The following is a 23518-nucleotide window of genomic DNA, read 5'->3' as shown; positions in this document are numbered from 1 at the left end:
ACAACTTCACTTAAATAGTGTGTGAGCTTTGGATTCGTAACATCTGATACAGAACTATTGAAATCAAGAGTTCAAATGTTTAGGACTACTACCACCAATACCCTTTTTTCCCATTTGGTGTCGAGTAACTCCAAAAATTAATCTCGGAAAAGCTTGGAAAGAATAAAAGCCCATGTAGGAAATCATCCTAATTGTTGTAAAATGTACCTATTGTTCACACTACTAGTCAAATTAAAAGTAACCCATATTTGAAAATTTGCTAATTTTGATCAATATTACACAAAAGATTAATACCAATTGCAAAATGTCACAAAAACAAATTTCTGACTCAAAATTTGTCCTACAATCTTGCTTTCTGACAGAAAATGTACTAGTGGAACAAAAGTACAGAATCACCATCGGAGTTTGCCGCTGCTCCCACCAAAAAACAACCAACCACCCTACTTCGGCCAACTCCAAGAAGAGAAAAAAATTTTGTAAAAAATCCCCATCACATCCTAAGTAAGCTGAACACTAAAAATGCAATTCAGCTAAGCAATATTTTTTTTCAACTATTTGATACTCCATTTGATCCGTAAGTGTTGGCAGGGCCAGCTGGCAACAAATTTGACTGCATTGTATAGGCTGTTGTGAGGACCCTTTGCTCCTGATTAAAGAATGAATGTAAGAACTTTCCCTTTTTGACTGGTGGCTACCATGTTTGCACCACCTCGTACAACCAATAAACATGAGCACCCAGCAAACAGGGAACATCGGAAGTAAGGTGATGTGCATGATGGAGGTGGCAATAGCAAGTCATCCACTTGAGCATCATCGGAGAATGCTTTTTAAATAATCAGCTGAAAATGGATATTTGCCTCAATACATCCCCTTAAAAACAGGATTTGTGCGGCAAATGCTTGCTCCATATTCCTCATATTCTGCTTTTGTATGACATGCCTGCAAATGAAGGAGGTCAGGACTCGGGAGACTTTCAGCCAAAATCCAAATTTTAGTGCTTAAGATTAAGAAGCACAAGGCAACAGTAATGGCAGGTGCATCAGGCAATTGACATATCAACCAAGGCAAGAACATCGGCTGACAAAAGCAAGAGAGGAGTATGAGTTTAGAAGTGGAGATTCATACCGCAAAAAATTCAGGTGTTGATGCAAGTACAGATCCTCCAAACCAAACTGCAAATCTTTGGATAGGATGACTGACTACATTAACTTCCACAGGTTGTGCCTGGTAGGTGAAGTCCCATAAGGAGATTAGCACTTCGCTTTTGCAAAATGTTAATGAGATGAAAACACAAGCACTAAAATGCTTACTTTTACTTCCCCACCATGCCGAGCATCAGATGCAAGGACTCGGGCATCCACAATCTTTTTCAGATCCCGCTGCAACCTTCTGTGGAAGTCTTTGAACATGGTTGATCCACCAGATAACACTATATTCTGAAAAGAGCTAAAATAGTGAGTGTAAAAATTCTTATACCAATATATGAAAAAACATGTGAAAATTTCCTTTTCCTCTTTTCAATTCATTCATCAGTCTATGTATTTAACTGCAAGCTTCATTTGCTTTTTGGTCATTATCAAGAATGTAACCAACAGTCAGCACAGCAAGTACCAATATCTTGCAACTAGGCTAAGAATTTATAGCGGTAAAAAATTTGGAATCAAACATCTGACTTTAAATATAGATTAGTACCAGATCAGGTTTGAGAAAACAAATTCTAATAAACTCATGAGTACAAAAGACATTGATGCAAGAGCTTAATGTAAAATAACCGACATTGCCGAGAACTTAATCCTTGAAAATTAAATTAAAAACTGACAGTTGATCTAAGAATCCATCAAGAAGCAAAGTGCATGACTACCAGTTCAAACCTTAATCAGTACATCTCAACCTTCAAATACTTTCTAGTTTTTTCATTTAGATTTATCTTAGCTAAGAACCAAAGTTTGCAATCTGCTTTTCTTTTAGTTGTGAGCCTATGCATACTTCACCTTATACAAAGCTCTTCTTGTGTCAATTGGTGCTGACTGAATGCACTTATCTATTACATCTGGTAAAGGAGTTGCAAAATCACTGCTATAGATCTCAGGACTAAAGAAAACCTGTCAAACCAACCATAGGAAAAACATCAGCAACAAGAAATCATTTCTTGAAAAACAAAGTGTAACATCAACTAACTAGTTGCATCACCAAAGTAGGAAAATGCCACGTAAACAGCAATGGGAAATCAAGAAAAACTTAACTAGATAGCTCAATATGCTACAATTATGTTTCCATTGCTGCAAGTTGACTTTAAATATTCAAGAAAATATAATTTGTTGGTCTACACCAATATATTGTTGGCAAGAGCATGGCTAGGGCATACTCTATATTCTTTCATATTAAAGAGAGATTTTTATGATATGCGGATAAGAGAAAGGACTGGAGGAATGTGCTTTTAACAAATAAAAAGTTGACAACAATGATAGGTGAAAGGCAAACAAGCCTCTACAGCAAACATAGCTTGATTATTGACAATAAGGAAAAGATCAAACATCTGAGTAATTAGATCCTGATGAACAAGAAAATCATTGCTTGAATATTATGAGATTGACATATACATTAATATAAAGGAAAATCTTCATATGGTAGCCAAGAGACAAGCCATTTGCAAGAGTTAGTTAATCAGGATCCTTAAATTGCTCCACAAAAAGACATGTTACTCTAGCATTAGTCATCCTGGACCAATCCCAAAAACAAGTACTTATTAAATATGGAGGAATGCCAAAAGTTCCAGTAATCATAAACTTTAGGAATGAGTTTGCAAGGAAAAGGAGAACAGACCTCAGGACCTAAAAATCGTTCATAACCAATATCACAGGAGTATGGTGCCCCTGTCTTCAGTCTAATGCCTCTCCATTGTTTGATGTACTTTTTAGGTTCTTTGTCATGTTTGTTGAACTCCTGAGATAATTACAAAATATGGTTAATATCAAATTACCATTGGAATGTCAGAACTTGTGAATTTCATCACAATATCTCATGCTGGATAAGAATCATGAGGTGAATAGTTGTTCCAAAATAACAATCCAATGAAAGCAAAATAACCTTGACAATGTCAGAACAAGTATAACAGTACATCTCCTTGACTTTCCGAGCTGCTTCAAATGAGTCCTCTGGTGGAATTTTCTCTCCTCTTTCCTGCAAATAATGGCGTCAAAAGGCAAGGATGCATGATTACTGAATACTAATTATTTTACAATCTCCATATCCACAAATCCAAGATACACACACACACACATAATAACACCTATTAGAAGAGTTAACATTTGAAGTCCAGTGTTTGTGAGCCTATACAAGCAAAGCCATCTAGGTGAACAGATATAATGAACACAAAGATAATAGAATGCAAAAGCTTCAGAAGTTCAAAAAAAGAAGAAAGAAAGCAGAAAGACACTCTAATTGAGCTTGCCTCCAGAGAACAGATCTTGTTGTCAAATTAAAACTAGCATTTCTTCAAATGGCAACAAAATTTAAAATGATAAACTGCACATATATTAAATGGCATTGTGTTTCATCAAAGAAGATACCACAAAACCCAAATAACCATTGGAAGCATGCATGATACTGGCACATATAGGGACTGGGTGTTTGAAAGCACATGTATAAAAAGGAAGTGCATAAGTATATAAATCCAACCATAGATAAGGCTGAGTGATGCCAAGGAGTGTAGATAAATTTCTCATCCTTACATAATAATGATATCAAAGCACTATAGAGTCATGAAAAGAAAAATACCCGCATGAGCTGCTGTATGAAGAGAGTAACATCTTTTCCAGCTATAGGTATTGACTTAATGCTGCTCCCAATAACATAACCGTCTGCAACAGGAACAACATGCGTGGCCCCATCTCCAATATCCACTACCACACCTGTCATCTCACACTATAGAAAGCTGTAGGTCAATCTAAATGGAAGTGATCAAATAAAAGGATGATTAGCAAGACAAACAGTGCACATAATGCATGGTATAAATCTAAATACAAGATAGACCGGGTATAAAGCTATATACAAGATAGACCAGTTCTTTAAACTCTACAATCATGAAGTATTCAACATACCCCACAGCTCATGCCTGTATGATTAGTGATAGGTATATGCCTTCATCATAATTCTCTCTGATAACTAAAGATAAAAAGAATAAACAAATTTTAACTCATCAAAACTGTATATGACATGAACTATGTGCATTGGGGCGCAAATGAGTACAAAAGTAGAAATATTTGAGGAAGTTGGCAAAGACTTTTAAGCTCATAACAACTTCCTCCAAGCTTAATGTCTTTCAAATGTAAAGATTGGATAAATTTATAAATCTGTAAGCATTTGCAACAAACCACCATTGATTCTAAAATAACTGCAACAGTGTCTATTGTTAACACATTCTCAGATTCAACAACACCATAGATTGCTATTCTATAGAGAACTTAACACATTAAGTTAAAAAAAAAAATAGGTAGTTCAAAGTTCAAACTTTTCCCAGGACATTGACAACTTATAATTAATATTACAATGATTTCTCAATCAATAAATGGCTTTAAATCAATTGTTATTTGACTACTGAATACATAACCATCCAAGAACCAACATTCAAACTCACAATTCAAAGTTAAAAGGTTTAGTTTACAAAAATAAACAATAGCAATCATGAAGAATCAAGAAGCCCTAACTGATTCATCTAACATACTAGTAAATAATTAACCAAGACATATAATACCAGAAAACAACAGAATACTTCAGAAAATTAGTCACCAAGGACCAACCTTAGATGTAGTGTACCCAGCTGCTAAAGCAAGCACAGAATTCACAGCTATATAAAGCCCCGGAACGTTAAACGTCTCAAACATAATTTCACCCGTATATTCTCGATTCTCAGGAGCAGTAAGTGGACTCTCAGTCAACAAAAAATAATGATCCTCAGGATCACACCGTAAATAATTGAATATACATTGCTGCCAATACCGTTCCATAGCATCCCAGTTATCCACTTGACCATGCCTAATAGGATAGGTAAGGTTATAAGTATTACTCGATCGTGATTTCGCAACTGCTTCATCTCCAATGAAGAAATCAAGATCTGCCATTACCCCAGCTGAGTATTGAGCTAACCAATTTGATTTTGAAGAAGTTCTGGATTGATTTAGAAACGACTCGTTCACTGCTACTACTGTTGGTTGAATAAAACACGGCTCTACATTACCAGAAAATCCCATCTTTGTATACCTGCAAAAAAATACAAGCACATATTCAAATTCAATAATACTAATAAAATGGTCTGAAATGAAATATAAGTAGCGAATTTCATCAAACAGATCGTGAGCAACCAAGCAAGCAATTTACAGTTACATTCAGCTGCGATAATGAGAAGATAAACCGTACCCGGTGCCGTGGTCGATGACGACAGAGGGGCGAGAAGTGGGGTCCATCGGGAAGAAAAACAGAAGCTAGGAAGTTGTTTTTGGTTGTTGTGGCGGTGGACCTGCGAGCGAGATCCAAGAGAGACTTGAGAGCAAGGGATCATGGTCATGAAGGGCGCTTGAAGAAGCGCAAATAAGGAGAAGCGAACAACTCCCCTGATGGTTTTGACTTGACGCCAACAACAAACTTGGATCCCGACAGAAAGCAGCGACGTTTCAACAGTATTAGCTTCTTGAAAGAATAGCTATCTTTGGCGGTACGCAAACTCAATAATCCAACATTACAACCCATTTCAAAACTCCATTTCACCAAAAATTCTCATCGTTTTATCGTAAAAAAACAAAATCTCCTTCTTTTTTCTCTCTCAGATTGAGATTTGTTGGCAATCAAACTGTAGAAAGAAAAGACAAGGCGACAACCTACTCCTTTCTTTGATTGGAGAAATTTAGAATTTTGGGACCCACGTACCTTAGGGGTAATAATTGGGTGTGACCGTTGCACTGGGGGAAAGACAAAATTTGAAAAGGTCGTCCGTTCGATGGTCCTGACTACTGAGAGAACGAATGACATCAATTTAGAAAATTACATTTTGAGATGTGTGGCAGTGATGTGTAGACTTTTAGTTCCATCGTAGGACTTAGCGTGCCTGATGACTGCTCAAGTTTTAGTGATCTGTTGGGTAGACCGCGTGGTTTTTTTATGTTTACCAGCGATGTTAACTGATCTGGTGGGGTGGTTTTTTTTTTATCGAATTCAATTAAATTTTAAAAAATTAATATTTAAATTTGATTTGATTTAATTTATATACGTATAAAATTATAAATGACTTAATTTAAAATTAATTTAATATAATAATTATCAAATATTATTTTTAATATTATATCTTAATTATATATGTATATAATATTTTTATTAAATTAAAATATTATACAATCATTTTATTTATATAATATATAAATATAAAATTAAATAATTAATTAAAAAATAAATTATATATATTAAATCAAGTCAGATAGATTTATTTAAAATTTGATTTTATTTCTAAAAAAAATCGATTTAATCTAACTTAAAAAAAAAAAACTTATAAAAATCAAAATTTGACGAGTTCGGATATTATTACCGACTCTAATTTTAACAATGTCAACCTTCACTGTTTCAGTGCATGATTTGGCTTCATTTTTCATATGATAATTTATGAGTTTTGTTTAACTTTAAACCAATATCGAACTGACACGTCTCATTTTTATAATAATTTTTTATTGAATTGAACACAAACAATTTTAAAAATAAAAAAATAAATTATGAATATAAATTTGTTGGTATATATTCTTATGTGGTCGCAATCTAATGGGTGATTGGTTGCCATTTTTCTTTTATTTTTTAAACAACATAGGACATTTCCCAACATGGTTCAGGTTCAACTTCGAAAAGCAATGTCAGTGGTAAAATGAGGTTGTTCCTAAATGGTATTATGTTTTACCCTTTGAAAAAAATATATAAAAGCAATTTTTCTTTCACAAGTCATTTTATTTTAATGTGATTGTAAAGTCTAAGAAAAGGTTTTATAGTCATAGTTTTTGGCTACAAGCTTGAATTGTGTTTGCTTATTGGTTGTAGGATTTTTATGAAGGCAACAACTGGACATTCCGGATCTGGTACGATAAAGACAGCTCAACCCCCACAATGATCATCAGCCTTTTCAATTGAGGGCAAATTGTCAATTTGGATGCATATATTTTTTTTTTCTTTGAATTTTCAACTAAAAAAGAAAAAAAAATAATGGATTTCGATTTTTAAAGACATGTTTAGATAGGCAATACGATGAAATGAGGCTTTTAGTTTTTACTTCCCGCTATACTGCATTTTTAATTCATGTATCTTCTTTATAACTTCTCGTAACTGCACCCCTTTCCATAAGTAATCTTCGTTTCCATGTCATTTCGAAAACGTTTCGTTTCGAGCTCCGATCGGGTCTCGCATGCCATCAATCCGATCGATTCTCCACAAAAGCTTCAACTCTAGCTCAGCTGCTACTTCTCTTTGTCTCCGGCATTATCTGATCGATGTCGTTTTGGTGAATGCAAGGTTCGGCTGTTTTTATCCGAAAAGAAATGAATCCTCTGTGCTGCATTGCTCTTTTGGCCATCGATCGTGACCGGGCCAACGCAGTTGTAATCAAATCGGGTCCTAAATGCCAGCTAAGCATCGAAACTTCTATCAGAGCCGTTAACTATTCTTCCAAACCAAGCTTCTCCTCTCAAGTCTCCTCCATCAACGCCGACAGCGACAAATCCTCGCCGTCTATAACGAATCACGCCTCGGTGGCGAGCCAATCATAGGAGAAGTTACCGCCGGGATCCTGTACAAATGGGTGAATTATAGCAAAGGATTGAGTTTGCGTTGGTTCGTGTTACTAGCCTTTTACACGATTCTTTTGTCCATTGTCGTGTCAACAAATCATCCAAATGCAATTTCAGTCATCCCCTTTGAGTGGCACCACTCTGTAAAAGCTCCAACAAGAAAGTACATGGAAACTAGCCTGCTTTACTCAAGCATAACACTCTCAAAGCTCTTCCTTTAAAAAAAAAAAAAGATTCCCATCAGAATGCTAAAACACACTTCAATAGGAAGAAAAGAAAAAAGAGAGAAGGAAAAACACATTTCAAGAGAAGGGAAGACATGCCCTAATTCATATCTTTGGTTCAATAATGAATATATGTCTTACTACCCTCCGTTGCTTTAGTTATCTTTTAGAAAATTGGTTTCTAACAATATATTTTATTTTATTTTTGGGGGAAAAATTACTGATTTTGGAAACTGGTGCACAGGTTTCTTCAGTTCGTGCAAGCAAGTCTGATGATAAAAGGTTTACCATACTCACAGGCACAAAGACTCTTCATTAGGGTTGTGTGTCAAGAGAGGACAGAACTGCTTGGATTGAGGCATTGCTGGATGCTAAAGATCTCTTCCCTAGAGTGTTGACAAGTAATGATTTTCAACCTTCTGAGAATGTTGTCATCTCAAACGATAAGCTAAGGTCACGTTTATTACAGGAAGGCATTGGCGAGGCAGTCATTAATGGTTTTAGAACTTTCTCAGACGCAAAATCAGCTAAGGCTCTTCAATGCAAGCATATTAAGGAAATGTTTGATGGATAAAATGATGAATGGGATAGGATGATAATCATCCTATATTATGTTTGATTTGCATCTCAAGGATTGCATCTAAACAAACATCTCCTTTATTTTTTAACATTGATATTTGTAATTTTTACTCAAATATCCAGAGCCATTTTCCCCATTTCTCTGTTGTCGTTTTATATTCAGTTTTGTTTACTTGTCTCATAATATTACATTAATCTTCTCTAGAATATGAAGAAAGTCAACACAAAAAAAGTTTTGCGTTTGAGGTGTCATTTCTACCTTCTAATTTGTTGGCAAACGGAGAAAACGCAGCTGGAAACTACTGTAGTAGATGAAACAAAGGAACGTGAGTCATATTGTGGACAAGGAAAAAGATTTAGTGGTTAGTTTTGCTTTTAATTGTAATAAACAATTTCTTTTTAATTATTAATCTTGCTCTCCCTCCCCCTCCTCTCTTCACTATTCTTTTAATCATTAACTGATATTGTGTGTGTAGCATTGGTTAAGTATTGCAGAGTTATTTATGGGTAAATTACGTTTCATAATTTTATGGGCAAACTTGATTGGAAGGCCTAGGTTACATGTTTGTAACCTGCCATTAAATAATTGCTTGCTTGACTGCAGGAAAATTTAGTTTACTCTAGAAAGAGGCTTTTGTTAGGAAAAGGTTTCCTGAGAAGATTCTGTGCCTTAGCTAGTGTTCTATAGATTTTGAAGTTGAACAACTCTCCCGCATTCCTCATGTTGCAGATTTCTACTCTGTCATGTCACAGGGCAGTCTGATGTGGATAATGAAAGTCAAGATGGTGCAGATGTTTGAACAGATGAAGATGGAATATATTTTGATACAAATGACTTTTTCTCTTCAGAAGCTTTAAAAAGTGCTTCCTATCGGTGTAGGGAAACATGAAATGGCCGTTTATATGATAAAGATGCTTTATTTTCTGATAGTTTGTGCAGGCCTGAAAAGGAAATCAGGATCCTTCAACATCCTTAATACCTTATGTCAAAAGGAGGGATAATCTGCCAGAACCATAGGAGAAAGAGAAGCCAGTTGGCTTGTGGTCTATTATCAAGGACAATATGGGAAAGGATTTAGCTGGGATCTGTCCTGTCTATTTTAATGAGCCACTCTCTTCACTGCAGAAATGCTTTGAGGATTTGGAGTATTTATGCTTGGTTGATTGAGCCTTGGAATTGGGAAAGCAGGTCGGGTCCTCAGTTCTGCTTTCTTTTGTGGCAAAGAAGTTTTAAAGCATGATCTGCTAGTTTCATTTTAATCCAGGTAGATTATGTACTGGCCTCAGCCTTATCTAGCTCAGCATATTAGAAGTTGCCAATACACTTCTTAGGCTTTTAGATTTCTTGGGTTTTTGAAGTCTGTCTCCTTTATCATTAGCAGTTGTTTCGCAACCTTTGCTAATTATTGTGTATCATCGACTCTCAAACTATTTGTTTCTACTCTAACCCAAATAAAAAATAAATAAAGAGAAGGAGAAAACAGTGGAGAAAAAGAAAGGAAGAAGCAAAGAAATAATGGGAAGATCCTTTTTTTTCCCGTTAGATATCTCTTATGTGACAAGATTTCTAGATATGCACCATTATTTGCTTTTATCTCTTTTTCTTTGAGTTGGCTTTGTCAGGAAACTTGCTGTATACATAACCCTGAGCCTTGGTATGGAAGCTTGATTTTCCCATCCTTGATTGCTTCTATGAAATATTTTAGGATTTCAATGCTTTCATTGGTTTTTAGGAGGCAACCTTCTACTGCCTATGCGGGTTGTTTTTATTTGTCTTTGCTATTTATTAAATGATGCTCTCCTTCAACCATTCCTTCTTGCAGTAAACATTAAATTAGATGCTGGCGTTTGGGTTCTGTGACAGTTTTCTAACTTGTCCAGAAATAAAGTCTTGTTTATCTTTTTTGCTGCTACATGTTTAAAGGTTGCCATGGTGTTTAACTTTCATTCTTAGGTTCTTGGCATGAGGAATTCATAGCAGTTTTTTAATGAGTTTATTTACGTTATAATTTATTGCCAGTGATTGATGAATTGTTGCAGGAAAATCACTTGATGAGAATACTACATGTTGCAGCTTTTGCTATATCTGGCTATGCATTGACAGAAGGTCGACAGTGCAAACCTTTCAATCCTCTTCTTGGAGAGACCTATGACGCTGACCATCCAGATAAAGGACTTCCTTTTTTCCCTGAAAAGGTATACTAATCTTCACACCTAAGCTCTACAATATGCTGGACTAACTGGTCCTGGGCTGAATTAATGGAAAAACTCAGAAGCCTTTCTGTTAGCTCCTTCTTGTTGAAATAAGCCAAGGGGTAGTCGTATGACATATTCGATCTAACAATTGCTTTGACAAGCTGCTTACGTTCAGATGAGTCACCACCCAATGATTGTTGCTTGTCACCGTGAGGGTAGAGGATGGAAATTCTGGGCAAACTTCAATCTCAATGGACAATTTTTGGGACGATCCGTTCAACTTGATCCTGTTGGTGTTCTAACCTTGCAGTTTGAGGATGGAGAGACTTTTCAGTGGAGCAAAGTTACCACTTCCACGTACAATATTATTCTCGGTAAAATCTATTGTGATCACTATGGCACCATGCACATCAAGGGCAGTGGCAATTGCTCTTGCAAGCTCAAGTTCAAGAAGCAATCTATCATAGACCGAAATCCCCATCAGGTCATATATTATACTCCCTAATGAATGGGCAAAACAAGCTTCATCAAGTATTTTCCATAGTTTACCATAGTTTCTGTTTATGGTGGACAAGCTCATATTTGATTTGTTGCATTAGCAGGAAGGTCCACTCTTCTAAAATACCTCTAACTTAGAAGCAGTTCTAAACAATAATTCATATGTTGATTTACATTGTTATTCTATTTGCTTCTATCCCTAAAATATTAGAAATTTTGAGTTGAAAAGGTTTTAGTTGGCCAAAAAAATACAGAATTTTCGTAAAATGATACTGAAAGCAAATTTGGTGCTCTGTTTTGTGCCAAAGTGGCTCACAGTTCTTTGAAAACCTTGTTGACATAATCAAAATGAGAAACTCAAGTCCACTGTAATGATTATAATTATAGGAAAGAATATATTTATGGTTTCTCTCAATAATTTCAGGTTCATAGATTTGTGCAAGACAATAGGACAGGTGAGAAGGTGGCCATGTTGGTGGGCAAATGGGATGGGGCAATGTATTATGTACTGGGAGATCCAACTATGAAGCCAAAAGGGTATGATCCAATGAAAGAAGCTGTGTTACTGTGAAAAGAGACAAATCTGTTACTAAGACAAGATATAATCTTACCCATTTTGCAATATCCTTAAAAGAATTGACTCATAGTTTTATTGGAGAAATTGCCTCTGACAGACTCAAGACTGAGGCCAGACCTGGGACAGCTGGAGAATGGAGAATCTGAAATGGTAAATGCAGAAAAGCTGAGGTTGGAACAGTTACAGAAACTGGTATATGCTTTATGCTGCTTATTTTTGAGTTCAATGGGTAATGGCTATAGGCTCTGAGCCTAACATAGAATGATCCTCAAACATTAGTAGTGTGATTAAGGATCTCAAACAAGCCCCATTTGAATCTCTGGTGTAATCTATTATCATTGTGCTCTGTTATTTAAGGAGGTAAAGAGCTTTAATTAGATTCTCTGTACTTCTTACTTATTTGATTTGATATATAAATTTTATCGTACTGTGATTCAGGCAAGGAAATTACAAGAGAGAGGATGGCATCCAAGATGGTTTCGGAAGGATGAAGACGGTTGTTATCATTATATCAGAGGATACTGGCAAGCAAGAGAGACAAGGAATTGGGATGGAATCCCTGATATATTTGGCCAGAATAGTGGTTCACCTTCGTGTTTGGTTGAAGAGTAAGCTGTCTTTTGGTTCTCTGCTTGCTCGGCTATATTTTATCTATTATTTATTTCGTTTTCGCCTCGCATTTTATGTCTGTGCCAGGACTCATGAATCTAGATGTAGCTCAAGTGATAAATGAGCTTTACTTGGAATTTGCGGTGTCAAGGTGCTTTTATGTTGTTCTGTAGCTAGGTACCTGTCATCAGGTGCGCTTCCTCTGGGCAGTAATCCTTGAAAACTCCAAGAGATCTGCATATTTTTCCCTTTACTTTTTATCAAAAGCGTGGGAACTACCCTAAAAGGTAAAAATCTTGGTCTGGGATAATCTAATTGGTTTTGATTCCAGAAACGGCCTGATGCTTAGATATTGATGATTGATCCAGGTAAATGCATCTAAAATTGGACTTAATTAAAAAACAAGAGTAAAAAGGAGAGGCACAGCCCTTCACATTCCATTGGACCGATAGTATAAATTATGACAAATATGCATTACAACAGTAACTTAAAAGATTGCAACATCTTACACGTCGAGGAAAGGAGAAAAAAATTAATGACACTCTTCTCTCCAGTTTACGCCATAATAACATTATGCTCCTATAGTGACACGAGAATTACAGATGAAATTTAAAAAACACCAAATCTCGATCACTTGCTTTAGTGGTTAGTGCATAAAATAAGCTTTGGACCCGTTTGCTGTGTTTTGTGTAATTGTATATGTGCGTTCATTATTTCCAAGCCTTCTTCCCACGGAACTGTTTGCCAGAACGTTGCCTCTTACTTTTCTCTTGTCGAGATCTTTGAGCCTTGGCCTTCTTTGCAGCTAAAGGCATATACTTCTTGTGTTCTTTCTGACGGTTGCTTAAACCACCCGTCTGTTCACAACATTATATAAGAATGAATGAAACATGACAAAGAAAGTACAAGAAGGATCCAACCAGTGGCACCATTTAGATGCATTTTAATTGCAGCAAAGACTCAATCTATTAAGGTAAACTAAGATTCTCAAACTAAGCAAAAGTTGAAAAAGGGGAAACATATTCAATTACTAACATCCTGTAAAGTGGCCTATAAATTGTAAAAGCAACAAGAATACCTTTTTCTGTTTTACAGCGGTTCGAGCCTGGTACTGCACTCTGTCCTCCCTTCCTGCCTTTACTAATGCCAGTCTTTCCTCCTTGTTAAGCTTAAGTCGAACATGGGCCTTAAGCACATATAAAAACATCACGAATTTATGTTCTTAGGACCAGTCACTATTCTTAGGAAAAGAGTACTTAGCAGTAAAGAAAGAGAAGACATACTTCAAGCTTTGCAGGATCCACTCGCTTAAAACTCAGTTGATCAGAACTTGGAATCTTAAACCCTTGTTGAGCCAAAGCAGTTTTTGCTTCCCGCTTAGCCTAATAACATAAATAAAAAACCATAAAAAAGTAAATGATTTTACAAGGTCCAAACTAGTCTATCAAAGTATATTTAAAGCAATTACAAATTAACTTCTAGATCTCCACAAGGTCACACCTTTGGGATCAACTTGAGCTTAGATCTGTTTGAAAAAATTTAACATACCTTAAGTTCCTTGATCCTTCGGAAATGCTCATCAGAAAGAATACCATCTGTTGAGTCTGACAAAACATGGCTCATCTTTGCTTCTGCCAACCTCTTTAAAGCTCGAAGGCTAGTATCAGCAGCAATAAGTTGTCCCTCAAAGTCAGACAATTTTCTCTTTCTTGCTTTTGACTTTTTATCTTCATTTTCACCATCTCCAGGGCGGTCACCTCGTCTAGAACCACTAACTTCTTCATAGTCATCATTCTCCTCAGCTTCCACCTCCTCTGTCTCAACCTTGTCCTCATCGTCATTGTCCTCCTCCTCCTCCTCATCAATATCACTCTCATCCTTGTCAATACTATCATTCTCATCATCATCATCCACTATATCCTCATCCTCACTTCCATCATCTGCAGTATACTGGCCTTCTTCATCATCACTGTTTTCTTTGCCATCAACAGAATTATTAGATGCAGCCTCACCACTACTTTCATCCCCACTGCCATCAATTTCATCTTCATGTTCCAATAATTCAATGTCAGGAACATTGCTAGGGACATTGACCTCTCCATACGCCCTTGGTCTTGCCTTAGGGTCCACCGGGCGTCCACGATCCTTCTTAACCAGCAGTGAAGGGCAAACCTGACAATAAAACAAGTGGAGAAATATGCAATCAAGGTATTTGAAGAAGACAAGAAATCAGACATTTAGAGAAGCAGGGATGTGGATACAAAAAAGTATGGAAAGATAATGGTACACCTCTCTAAACAAAGCAATAAGTGAGCGTGCTGCGGCTGAGACTGCCTTCTCATGTGATTTTTTATACAATGCGAGATCTTGAAGCAAATCTTCAGTCATCAACTAGTACCAGGAAACAAATGATTGTTTTAGCAGATTCTAAGTAATATAGTATGCATAAGTGAATGCACTAATGAAAAAAACCAGTAACTCATAGCAATTAATCCACTTTAACAGAAGCACCACAAATATATCAGAAAACATTTTGAAGGAATTTTTTGAAGGATGGATGTTAGGTTTTGTGTGTCTGTGTCATAGGGATGGGGGGAGCAGTTGTGCAGGTTGGTGGATTCAGAAAGCAAATGACATAGATAGTTACCAATGGCATGCGCAAACATATTTCCCTTATCACGTTCAGTCCAACGGCAATGGCCTAGAACATAAAGCAACAATTTAATCAACCAGTAACAAAAAAGATGATATATAAAGCAGCTTTTAAGTCATAAGCAAACCTCTGGACGTGAACGATCATGTACAAATTGATTTACTATTTGTTTGAATAATGGCTCAATTGCATCAGGAGGAACCTGCTTAAACAAGATTGAATTGGTGGCAGGAAACTAGAGAAAAGTTTAAGAAAAAAGAGAATCAAAAAGCCTGTAGTTAGAACAGACCATTCAAACAATCAAATGGAAAACCATACCATATCATGACAGGCCTGAACTGCTGCTGCAAGTAAATTAGTGATATCTTTTTGATGAGGCTGCAGCAAAGAATATAATCAGCTCCTATTAACCAAGGAAATTACATTTTGATTAAAAAGAAACACTTAAATAAAGATAGCATACCTGAACATATCTCTGAAGGAAAGGGTAAAAATTTAATAATATCAGCCGGTGAAGCCCAACTGTTCTAGAAATCACTTTCAACATCATCATTTTAACCTGAAGTTAAACAAAGGAGGAGACTCAAAATTAATGACACAATCTAATATGAGTTAATTAATGAGTGAAAGCACAATAAAAATATAAACCTAACCTAAAACTATTATAACCAGCAGTTAGACAATCAATGTTATGGAACAGAGTTTATTTGAAATACAAAAACTACACAGTCAGGTAGGATATAGGAAATAAAATCAGTATGACCGCCATAGAAGATATTATAAATCACAGAGGCAGAGCAAAATCCGCCAATTATAGACATCAGGAAAAGCATTCACCTCAAATCGTTCATTGCAGGTTTGAAGGCAAGAAAATAGCTTTTCTACAAACCCCTGTGTGCAAAACAGAATTTAAAGCTTTCTATAAAAGAAAATTACATCAAATGGAACTTAATTAAATGTCTAAAGAGGGCAAAACCTGTGCATCTTTTAGATGGTTAAGGGGTGAATAATAACTAGAAGTGCTACTTTCTGATGACATGCGTTGCTGCCTTTTCATGCTTCGAATAGCACGTTGTAGTTTTGCCTTCTTTTTCTTCTTGCTAGCAGCTGTACCTTTATGGTGTGCCTGAAAATTTAATACAACTTCATTAAGACCAACAACACATCTCATAAAAATTGCAAGCAATTGGCGTTCCTTAAAGAAAAACACCTGACACAAACTGCAGGGAATTGAAATTCCATACATCAGCAATATATATAATTTTTTTTTGAATCACCTAAAACTTATTTATATCATCATAAACCAACATAAGCTAAAAACATTTTAAGCATATCACCCCTGGTAGAATCAAGGAAACTTCGCCTAGCTGGCACTAATAACATACAATAGTGGTTAAAAGAGAAAAACAGAAAAAGGAATAGGATGCAAGGAACCTTGTAGACGGCCTCTTTGTTGATGACAACTTGAGGTGTTTGCGTCGTTTCATCTTCACCACTTGAAGCATCACTATCCTCATCATCATTTTCAATCTTCTCAAAATCAAGGAGAAACGAAAGTGCACCAATCATTATTCTGCAAAATTTGAATACAGAAAATGTACTCACTTGAACTCAGCAGCATAAACAGCAGATATTATCAACCATACAAAAATCACAAATACCTCGATGATGAATGAAAACATGCCATACAAATTGCATTTGCTGTTCTGTCATCAAACCAAACCTTTCTTCGATGAAGTTCACATAAGGTAATAAGAGACCTTTTTGCTCTTGCTTCATCTTCTTGCTATAAAACACATGGAAGACATAATTTTTAAAAAAAATCCAACATTTTTACAACAGGAAACCTCCAATTCAAATGACATTGTTTAAAAACCTGCAATAATGCAAATAAGATATTCTGGAGGGCGCGATTCTTAGCCTCGTTCTTATGATTCTTATTCATTCTTCTAATACTGTGCACAACATGAGAAAATGCTAATTTCCTCAAATTCCTATCTCCTAGCGTCTGCAACTCCATGAACAATGGTAGGGTGTCTTTAACATCAATAATCTGCCCAAAACAAAAAAGTCAACATTTCAAGTAAAATTCAGAGCATTCAACAATAACAACCAAAAAGTTTTCACCCTTTGAAATTAATAACAACAAAAAACTTCAAGTTACTCCTTTTCCAAGTTACCTTCCGATTAACTAGGAGAACGAGGGCTTGGGAGACGTGGAACCTAAGTCCCGAGGGAAGAGTCCTCGCTGATACTTTGAGAAAAGCAGCGAGATCGGAAGGGAACTCGGCAAGCTGCTTGGGATAAAACGGCGTAACGTGGGCCAAGAACATGGCGCGATCACTGAGGTCCTTGGCCACGGTTGGGTCCGCACCGACGCCGGTGATGGAGGAGAAGTTGAGAGCCGCTTGCTGCTGGAAGAGCTCAAGAGCGGAGTTGAATTGACTGTGGATAAGATGGAGCTCCGTTTCGTAGCCTTCCGGGTCAGTTTTCATTTTGGATTGGAGAGAAGGCAGGCTCAGCTTCTCGGAGCTCCGACCCGATGCGGAGAGAGGCGCCGGCGTGACACCTGCGAGTAAAACCATTGCTTGAAGTTAATATTTCATTCTCTGTTTCTAGGGTTTTCGGATCAGAAGGTAAACCCCCAAATAATTTATAGATAATAGGAGTTTGACACGTAACATCCTAAACAAATCTTTTTTGTAACTTTTTTTTTCGTAGGGGGAAAATTACAGACAAACCCAGCATAAAGAGGCCTCCTGGAATGAAAATAATAATCTATTTGAATAAGATGGTAAAATTAATTTTGATGAAATTAAAAATAATAATAAAAAAATTAATTATTATAATAATAAATTAAAATTAATGATAAAAAATATACTTAAATGTAAAAATAATAATAACTGTAAAATGAATTGCAATGAAAAAAATTATCATTAAGACATCATATTAAAATTTATATATAATAGTAAATTTAAATCATTAATATTTATAAAATTAATAAATAATAAAAAATTTAAAAAGTTATTTTATAGTAAATAATAATTATATTAATAAATAATTAAAATTTAATAATAATAATAATTAAAAAATTATTTAAAAAATTTTACATTAGTATACTTTTAAAAAAAAAAAAAAAAATTGCTTAAATTATAAGGAGATGATTGTTCCAACGTTGTAAACATCCAAATTTATCCAAAAAAAATAAATTGTGATTTATTTTTGAGTTTTGTTACATGTTTTAATTTAAGCCCATTTTGACATATGAATTAGACTTATTTCATGTCGAGCTTTGATGTGTTTTATTTTATGTAGGCTCGAAACTAATTTTGAATTATGATTAAATGATTTAGGCTTAAGATTTCAAAACCCAATAGATATCCAAATTCAATTGTTAAACCTAAGTTATTTTTATTAGGATAAATTAAGTGGTCTTAAAATTTATTAATAATAATAATAATAAAAAAAAATAATAAATAATAAAAAGAAAGGCAAGCCAATACTAAAGCTCAACATGGTCATCAACCTTCTCTTATTTCCAGAAATCGTTGACTCCAATTGGTGCATCATTTTTATCTTTTCAATTTTCACCTCATGTTTTACTCGTTAATTCTAGCACATCCATCAAGCTTTCCCATTATCTCAAAAACCAGCATTGCACAATTCTCATTTCATGCAATCCTTGCTTTTCCTCATGTTTTACTCTATTTTACCCTAGTATAATTTGATTAAAACTTCCTACAGCATCACATTGTTACAACGCTACAAAAATTAAATTTTATTATCTCGTGGTGCTAAAGGGAATAACACAAAAAGAGGTGGCCATCTTCGACAAAAAGGGATCGATTTTTTCCTTCATTTGGACCATTTTCCCATTAAACCTGGAATGTAAACACTACCCAAGCTCGGACCTCCACACTTTCGAACACCACCCATCCCATTACCAAGCACCAAAACTAGCCCCATACCCAAATCACTCCCACGGCCAAGCACTAGAACCTGCCTTATACCTAAATCATACCACTTAAGCAACCACTTGCCAAGCTTTTAAGCCACCACCAGCAAAACACTCCAGCACTATCAAAAATCACACCATCGCCACCACATACCCATGTTACCAACACTTAAAAACCCAAATGACAAAGCAACCATAAACCACCCAAACTCCCTAATGTCGCGTGCTCCTTCACTTGCTACAGAAGCCAAACACCCATTACCATCCTAAACACTACCATCCAAAAAGAAACCTAAGCTTTAAAAGAAAAAAAAAAACTAAAAGACAAAAAAAGAACCACTACCCTTAGAATGGGGTCCCAGTGCCATAAACCACCACTATTAACACCAAAAAGAACAGATAAAAAAAACCAACAAAGAAAGTAAAAAAAAAAAAGGTTTTAACCGAAACTTCGCAAGTCAAATTTAGGTTGCCTGAGGTTTTTCTAGCAAAAAGTAGTTTGGATCAGCAAAAAGGGGGTCAAGAGGAGTATTTTGATGGCTTCTAGTTTTTTTTATGACCGACATTAGCAACCGATGACTTTTGATGGCAGTCAGCATGGTGGCATAAAGTTGGAACTTGGACGACGACAGAGGCTTTGGAACTTTTCTAGAAGCTTGGAAGTTTTTTTTATGAAAGAGGAAGGAGATGTTTTTTAAAAATTAGATTTTTATATAACAATATAAAAGAAAAACAAAATAATGTTGTTTAAGGAGTGAAGATCCACGCACTGATCTGACATGACTTGAGATTCCCTTTAAGTTGAATTGACCTAAATCTGTTCAAATCGTTACGAACCGCACTAAACCGTGCTAGACCGCAAAAAACTATACTAAATTGGCTGAACCGATCGTTGGACTGCTAATTGTTTTGACAAAGAGGCATTTTTATATTTTATATTTATTTTTTTTTCTCATTTTCTTGCTCAATTTTTTTTTATATCTCTATTATTTCATTTTTATTTTTTATGCTATTTTTTTATGTTGTTATGTGTGAATTTTTTATAGATAACTAAAATAAATTAAAAATGCTTAGGAATAATAAAAGCTTTAGGCTAATTATTATTATTATTATTATTACTATTATTTTTTAAATAAACAATAAAAAATAGTTTTAGACAAAAGTTGTGTTGCCATTCTTTAAAATATTCCTAAAAATAAAAATAATAAAAAAATAAGAAATGAAAAGCTAAAATATAATAGATAATAAATAAAAAAAAAGTAAAAATAATAGTAAAATTTCTTTGGCTTTTATTTTTTTCATTTATATTTTGAAAAAATGGGAATGGTGAAAATAAATAGAAAATAATAATAAAATAGAATGATAAGAAAGAAAAATTTTAAATCCCTACCTAAATATTTGAGGGAATAAAAATTGATTTTTTTTTTAAAATAATTTCGCCTAGATGTTAGAAAATTTTTAATAATGAAAATAAATAATAAATAACAATAATAATAAATTTTTATGAAAAAGGAAATATAAAAAAATACATAAAAATTAATTTTTGAAAATCATAAAAGCAAGCTTAATTCGAAAATTTGACTTGATATTATAGAATTTTAGAGATGTTCATATTTTTTTCAAAACTACTAAACCTTCAAGATATCAAAACCCTAAAATCTCAACATCGCAAGAATTTAAATCCCTAAAACTTCGAAACCTTAAAATTCAAAGCCCTAAAATCTTCAAAACCCTAAAACCTTAAAACCCTCAAAACTTTAAAATCGTTAAACCCTAAAACCCTAAAATGCTAAAACATTAAAACACTAAATCTTAAAATCCTGAAACCTTAAAACTCAAAAATCCTAAAACCTTGAAATCCTAAAAGGAAACCCTAAATACTAACAAATCCACCAAGACCCTAATGTAACCTAACCTCTAAATTCAACTCACAACCACAAATCATTGCCATAAAAAAAAAAAAAAAAAAACCATTCAAACACTAAAAACCTCAACCTAAGCCCATACCCAAAACTAACCTAAAATTTTGAGGATACGTATGAAAATCTCATAAGAAGTAGTTTATTCCTGAATGCCATTTAGAAAATGGAGTATTCAAAAAATTTTATTTCATTAAGTTTTTTCATATGAGTCCTTAACTCACAATAATAATGAGATTAAACAAAAGAGTAAAAAAATATATATCACTAAAAATGGAACCTTAAATATAAATAGTTGTATCAAAATCTACCTAAATGTTGGAGAGTCAGGGTGATCTCGTTATATCTAAAGGCCTAATTTCAAAATTGCATTTCATCATTGTACATAACATCTATGGGCATACATGCATTTGTTTATTATTGTTTGTAGTCATTTTGCATGTTTATACCTTTAATTATCATTTGCTAGCTAATTGTACCATCATTAGTTTTTTCGCATAAAAATGTATTTTTTTTAATGTAGTTTAAAAATGTGGAATCATAAAAGAAAACAAAAAATAATATTCTAAGCGAAATAATTCTTAGCACTTTGCCTAGATGTTGGAGAGTCACGAATAATTATCTTCAACAAAGAATGTTATTTTCATTTTTAAGGAATATTATAATAAATCTTAGATGAAAAGAACTATCTTTAAATTCTATCTAGATGTTAGAGGGTTTTAAGGTAATTCTTTAACCTAAAGATTTTCTATAATATTCCTAAAAAAAGACTAATAAAATTGATTTTCTTTTTCAAAAAATGAAAAGAATTATTATTAAATTTTAAACCGAAACCATTTTATCCAACCCCAAAGATAAGGCATGATTAATTGGTACCAATTTTCATGAGGCTTATGGGGGTGCTAATTCTTCCTTATGCGTAACTGACTCCTGAATCTAATTTCATTTTCGTAGGCTGAAAATTATCTTTTTAATAAATTTTAAACTCATTTTTATTGTTTTATTAAAAAGATAAACTTTTTAGGTTGCCAATCACATCCAATAAAAAATATTGGTAATGACATCTTTTGTTTTTCATGATTTCCTAAAACTTTTCATCTAGTGGTCCCAAAATCGTTATGATAGCTTAGTGACTCCATTGAGGATGTCATTTTTTTTAGATTCAAGCTAAAAATTAATCTTATGTTACCCGAATTGTTGGATTTTACAGTTGATATTTAATTTTAATTCCCTTCATTTTAATTTTGCATGTTAGCATTTTATCTTGATTTTATCATTTGTTTGTCTCTTATATAGCTTGATTAATATATCTTTTTACACATATTTTACATATTCACTCATACGTATGAGCTCTAAACCTAAGCTCTATTTTTTTTTTATAAGGAAGTAAAGTAGTTATATTCTTGTAAGGTAATAACTTTTGCATTTGCTAGCAAAATATTTCTACTCAGATTGAACCTTTCAGTTAATAGCCTACAATTGGTAAGAATCAGAGTACCTTACTGGTCTGTAATGGACAATAATATGAGGAATAGTCTAGGAACCTTTAGACCTATAAATCCTAACCCAACATATTGTAAGCCGTAATGAGCCAACTTAGGATAAAGCTATGTCATCTTTTTTAAAAAAATTACCTAAAGTTAAGGCACTATGTATATTCTATTTTGTTATATGGTACGCTTGATTATTTATTTATTTATTTTACTAACATTACTGACCTATTTAATTCTTTTGTTGCCTTTAATTTTGCTATGTGCACCATATAGGCATCATATTTCTTAGGAGGTATTGTTTCAGGCCAATTTTCAACAAAAGAAGCTCTTATAATGCCTACAACTACATCATCTGTGTGTAAGAACTATTTATAGGTTAAGAGCTAGTTGAAAAGTACATAAAAAAGAGAAATGTTTAGGGGAGGTCATATCTCAATGTTTTCACAATCAGTGTATATGGATTTGAGTCAGAGTGACATGTTAGAATAAGAGGCTATTTGAAAATAGTGAGGAATAGAGAAAAAGGAATCTTTTTCTAGAAAGTATGGGGATGTGGCATTACTTATGTCGGTAAAAATCAATGAATAACTTATTAGAGCTGTAGTGCAATTTTGAGATCCATTTTATTGATGATTTTATGTTCAACCAAGAATATTTGACTCTTATGATCGATGAGTATACATCCTTATTTTGGATAAAATCTATCAGTTAGAATATGGTCTACTGGAAAAAGCAAAAAACAAAAGGGTATAGAAAGAAGTTACTAGGATCATGAAAGTGAGGATTGAGCAAATTGATAAACATGAGAAAGAAAAAAATGGAATCGAGTCCATTCCTTCAACATTTTTGCTAAAGCACATAAAAAAACATATGAATGATGATTGTTGGCAAGACATGTTTGCTTTAGTAGTCTATGGGTTGGTAATTTTTTGAAGGTATTAGGGCATGTAAAAATGTCAGTAGTGGATTTCTTCAAGCAATTAGGTAATGGCATAAATCCA

The 23518-nt window shown here is 34.2% G+C and overlaps 2 protein-coding genes and 1 pseudogene across 5 annotated transcripts; 1 reads left to right on the top strand and 2 right to left on the bottom strand.

Annotated features, from left to right (window-relative positions):
• Positions 1 to 275: 275 nt before the first annotated feature.
• Positions 276 to 5865, bottom strand: LOC111287088 (actin-related protein 3-like). The gene is made up of 9 exons (XM_022877305.2): positions 5416 to 5865; positions 4800 to 5259; positions 3778 to 3924; positions 3088 to 3180; positions 2824 to 2943; positions 1992 to 2102; positions 1311 to 1436; positions 1126 to 1224; positions 276 to 939 (listed from the first exon to the last, which is right to left on the bottom strand). Exons 1-9 carry the CDS (start codon positions 5460 to 5462, stop codon positions 859 to 861), a joined length of 1284 nt encoding a protein of 427 aa, XP_022733040.1. The 5' UTR covers positions 5463 to 5865; the 3' UTR covers positions 276 to 858.
• Positions 5866 to 7110: 1245 nt separating this feature from the next.
• Positions 7111 to 13121, top strand: LOC111287267 (oxysterol-binding protein-related protein 1D-like; annotated as a pseudogene). The gene is made up of 8 exons (XR_016341726.1): positions 7111 to 7857; positions 8283 to 8979; positions 9348 to 9806; positions 10658 to 10813; positions 10989 to 11297; positions 11736 to 12080; positions 12327 to 12496; positions 12585 to 13121. The product of XR_016341726.1 is annotated as an oxysterol-binding protein-related protein 1D-like (transcript).
• On the bottom strand, positions 12906 to 17776 carry LOC111287266 (uncharacterized). 3 transcript variants are annotated; one of them, XM_089759940.1, is made up of 15 exons: positions 17331 to 17776; positions 17027 to 17203; positions 16812 to 16936; positions 16585 to 16723; positions 16127 to 16276; positions 15988 to 16041; positions 15614 to 15709; positions 15469 to 15528; positions 15278 to 15385; positions 15145 to 15198; positions 14787 to 14888; positions 14046 to 14669; positions 13781 to 13879; positions 13576 to 13683; positions 12906 to 13354 (listed from the first exon to the last, which is right to left on the bottom strand). In XM_089759940.1, exons 1-15 carry the CDS (start codon positions 17733 to 17735, stop codon positions 13208 to 13210), a joined length of 2448 nt encoding a protein of 815 aa, XP_089616066.1. In that variant the 5' UTR covers positions 17736 to 17776; the 3' UTR covers positions 12906 to 13207. The 3 variants fall into 3 exon arrangements, with proteins under 3 accessions (XP_089616066.1, XP_022733406.1, XP_089616067.1); XM_022877671.2 differs by having other exon boundaries at positions 15278 to 15352; XM_089759941.1 differs by lacking the exon at positions 15988 to 16041.
• Positions 17777 to 23518: the final 5742 nt, after the last annotated feature.

The sequence above is a fragment of the Durio zibethinus genome, chromosome 4 (assembly GCF_047325235.1).
Source record: "Durio zibethinus cultivar Kanyao isolate XHJ-2024 chromosome 4, ASM4732523v1, whole genome shotgun sequence".
Classification (NCBI taxonomy): Eukaryota; Viridiplantae; Streptophyta; class Magnoliopsida; order Malvales; family Malvaceae; genus Durio; species Durio zibethinus.
This window is presented reverse-complemented; position numbering and strand designations above follow the sequence as displayed.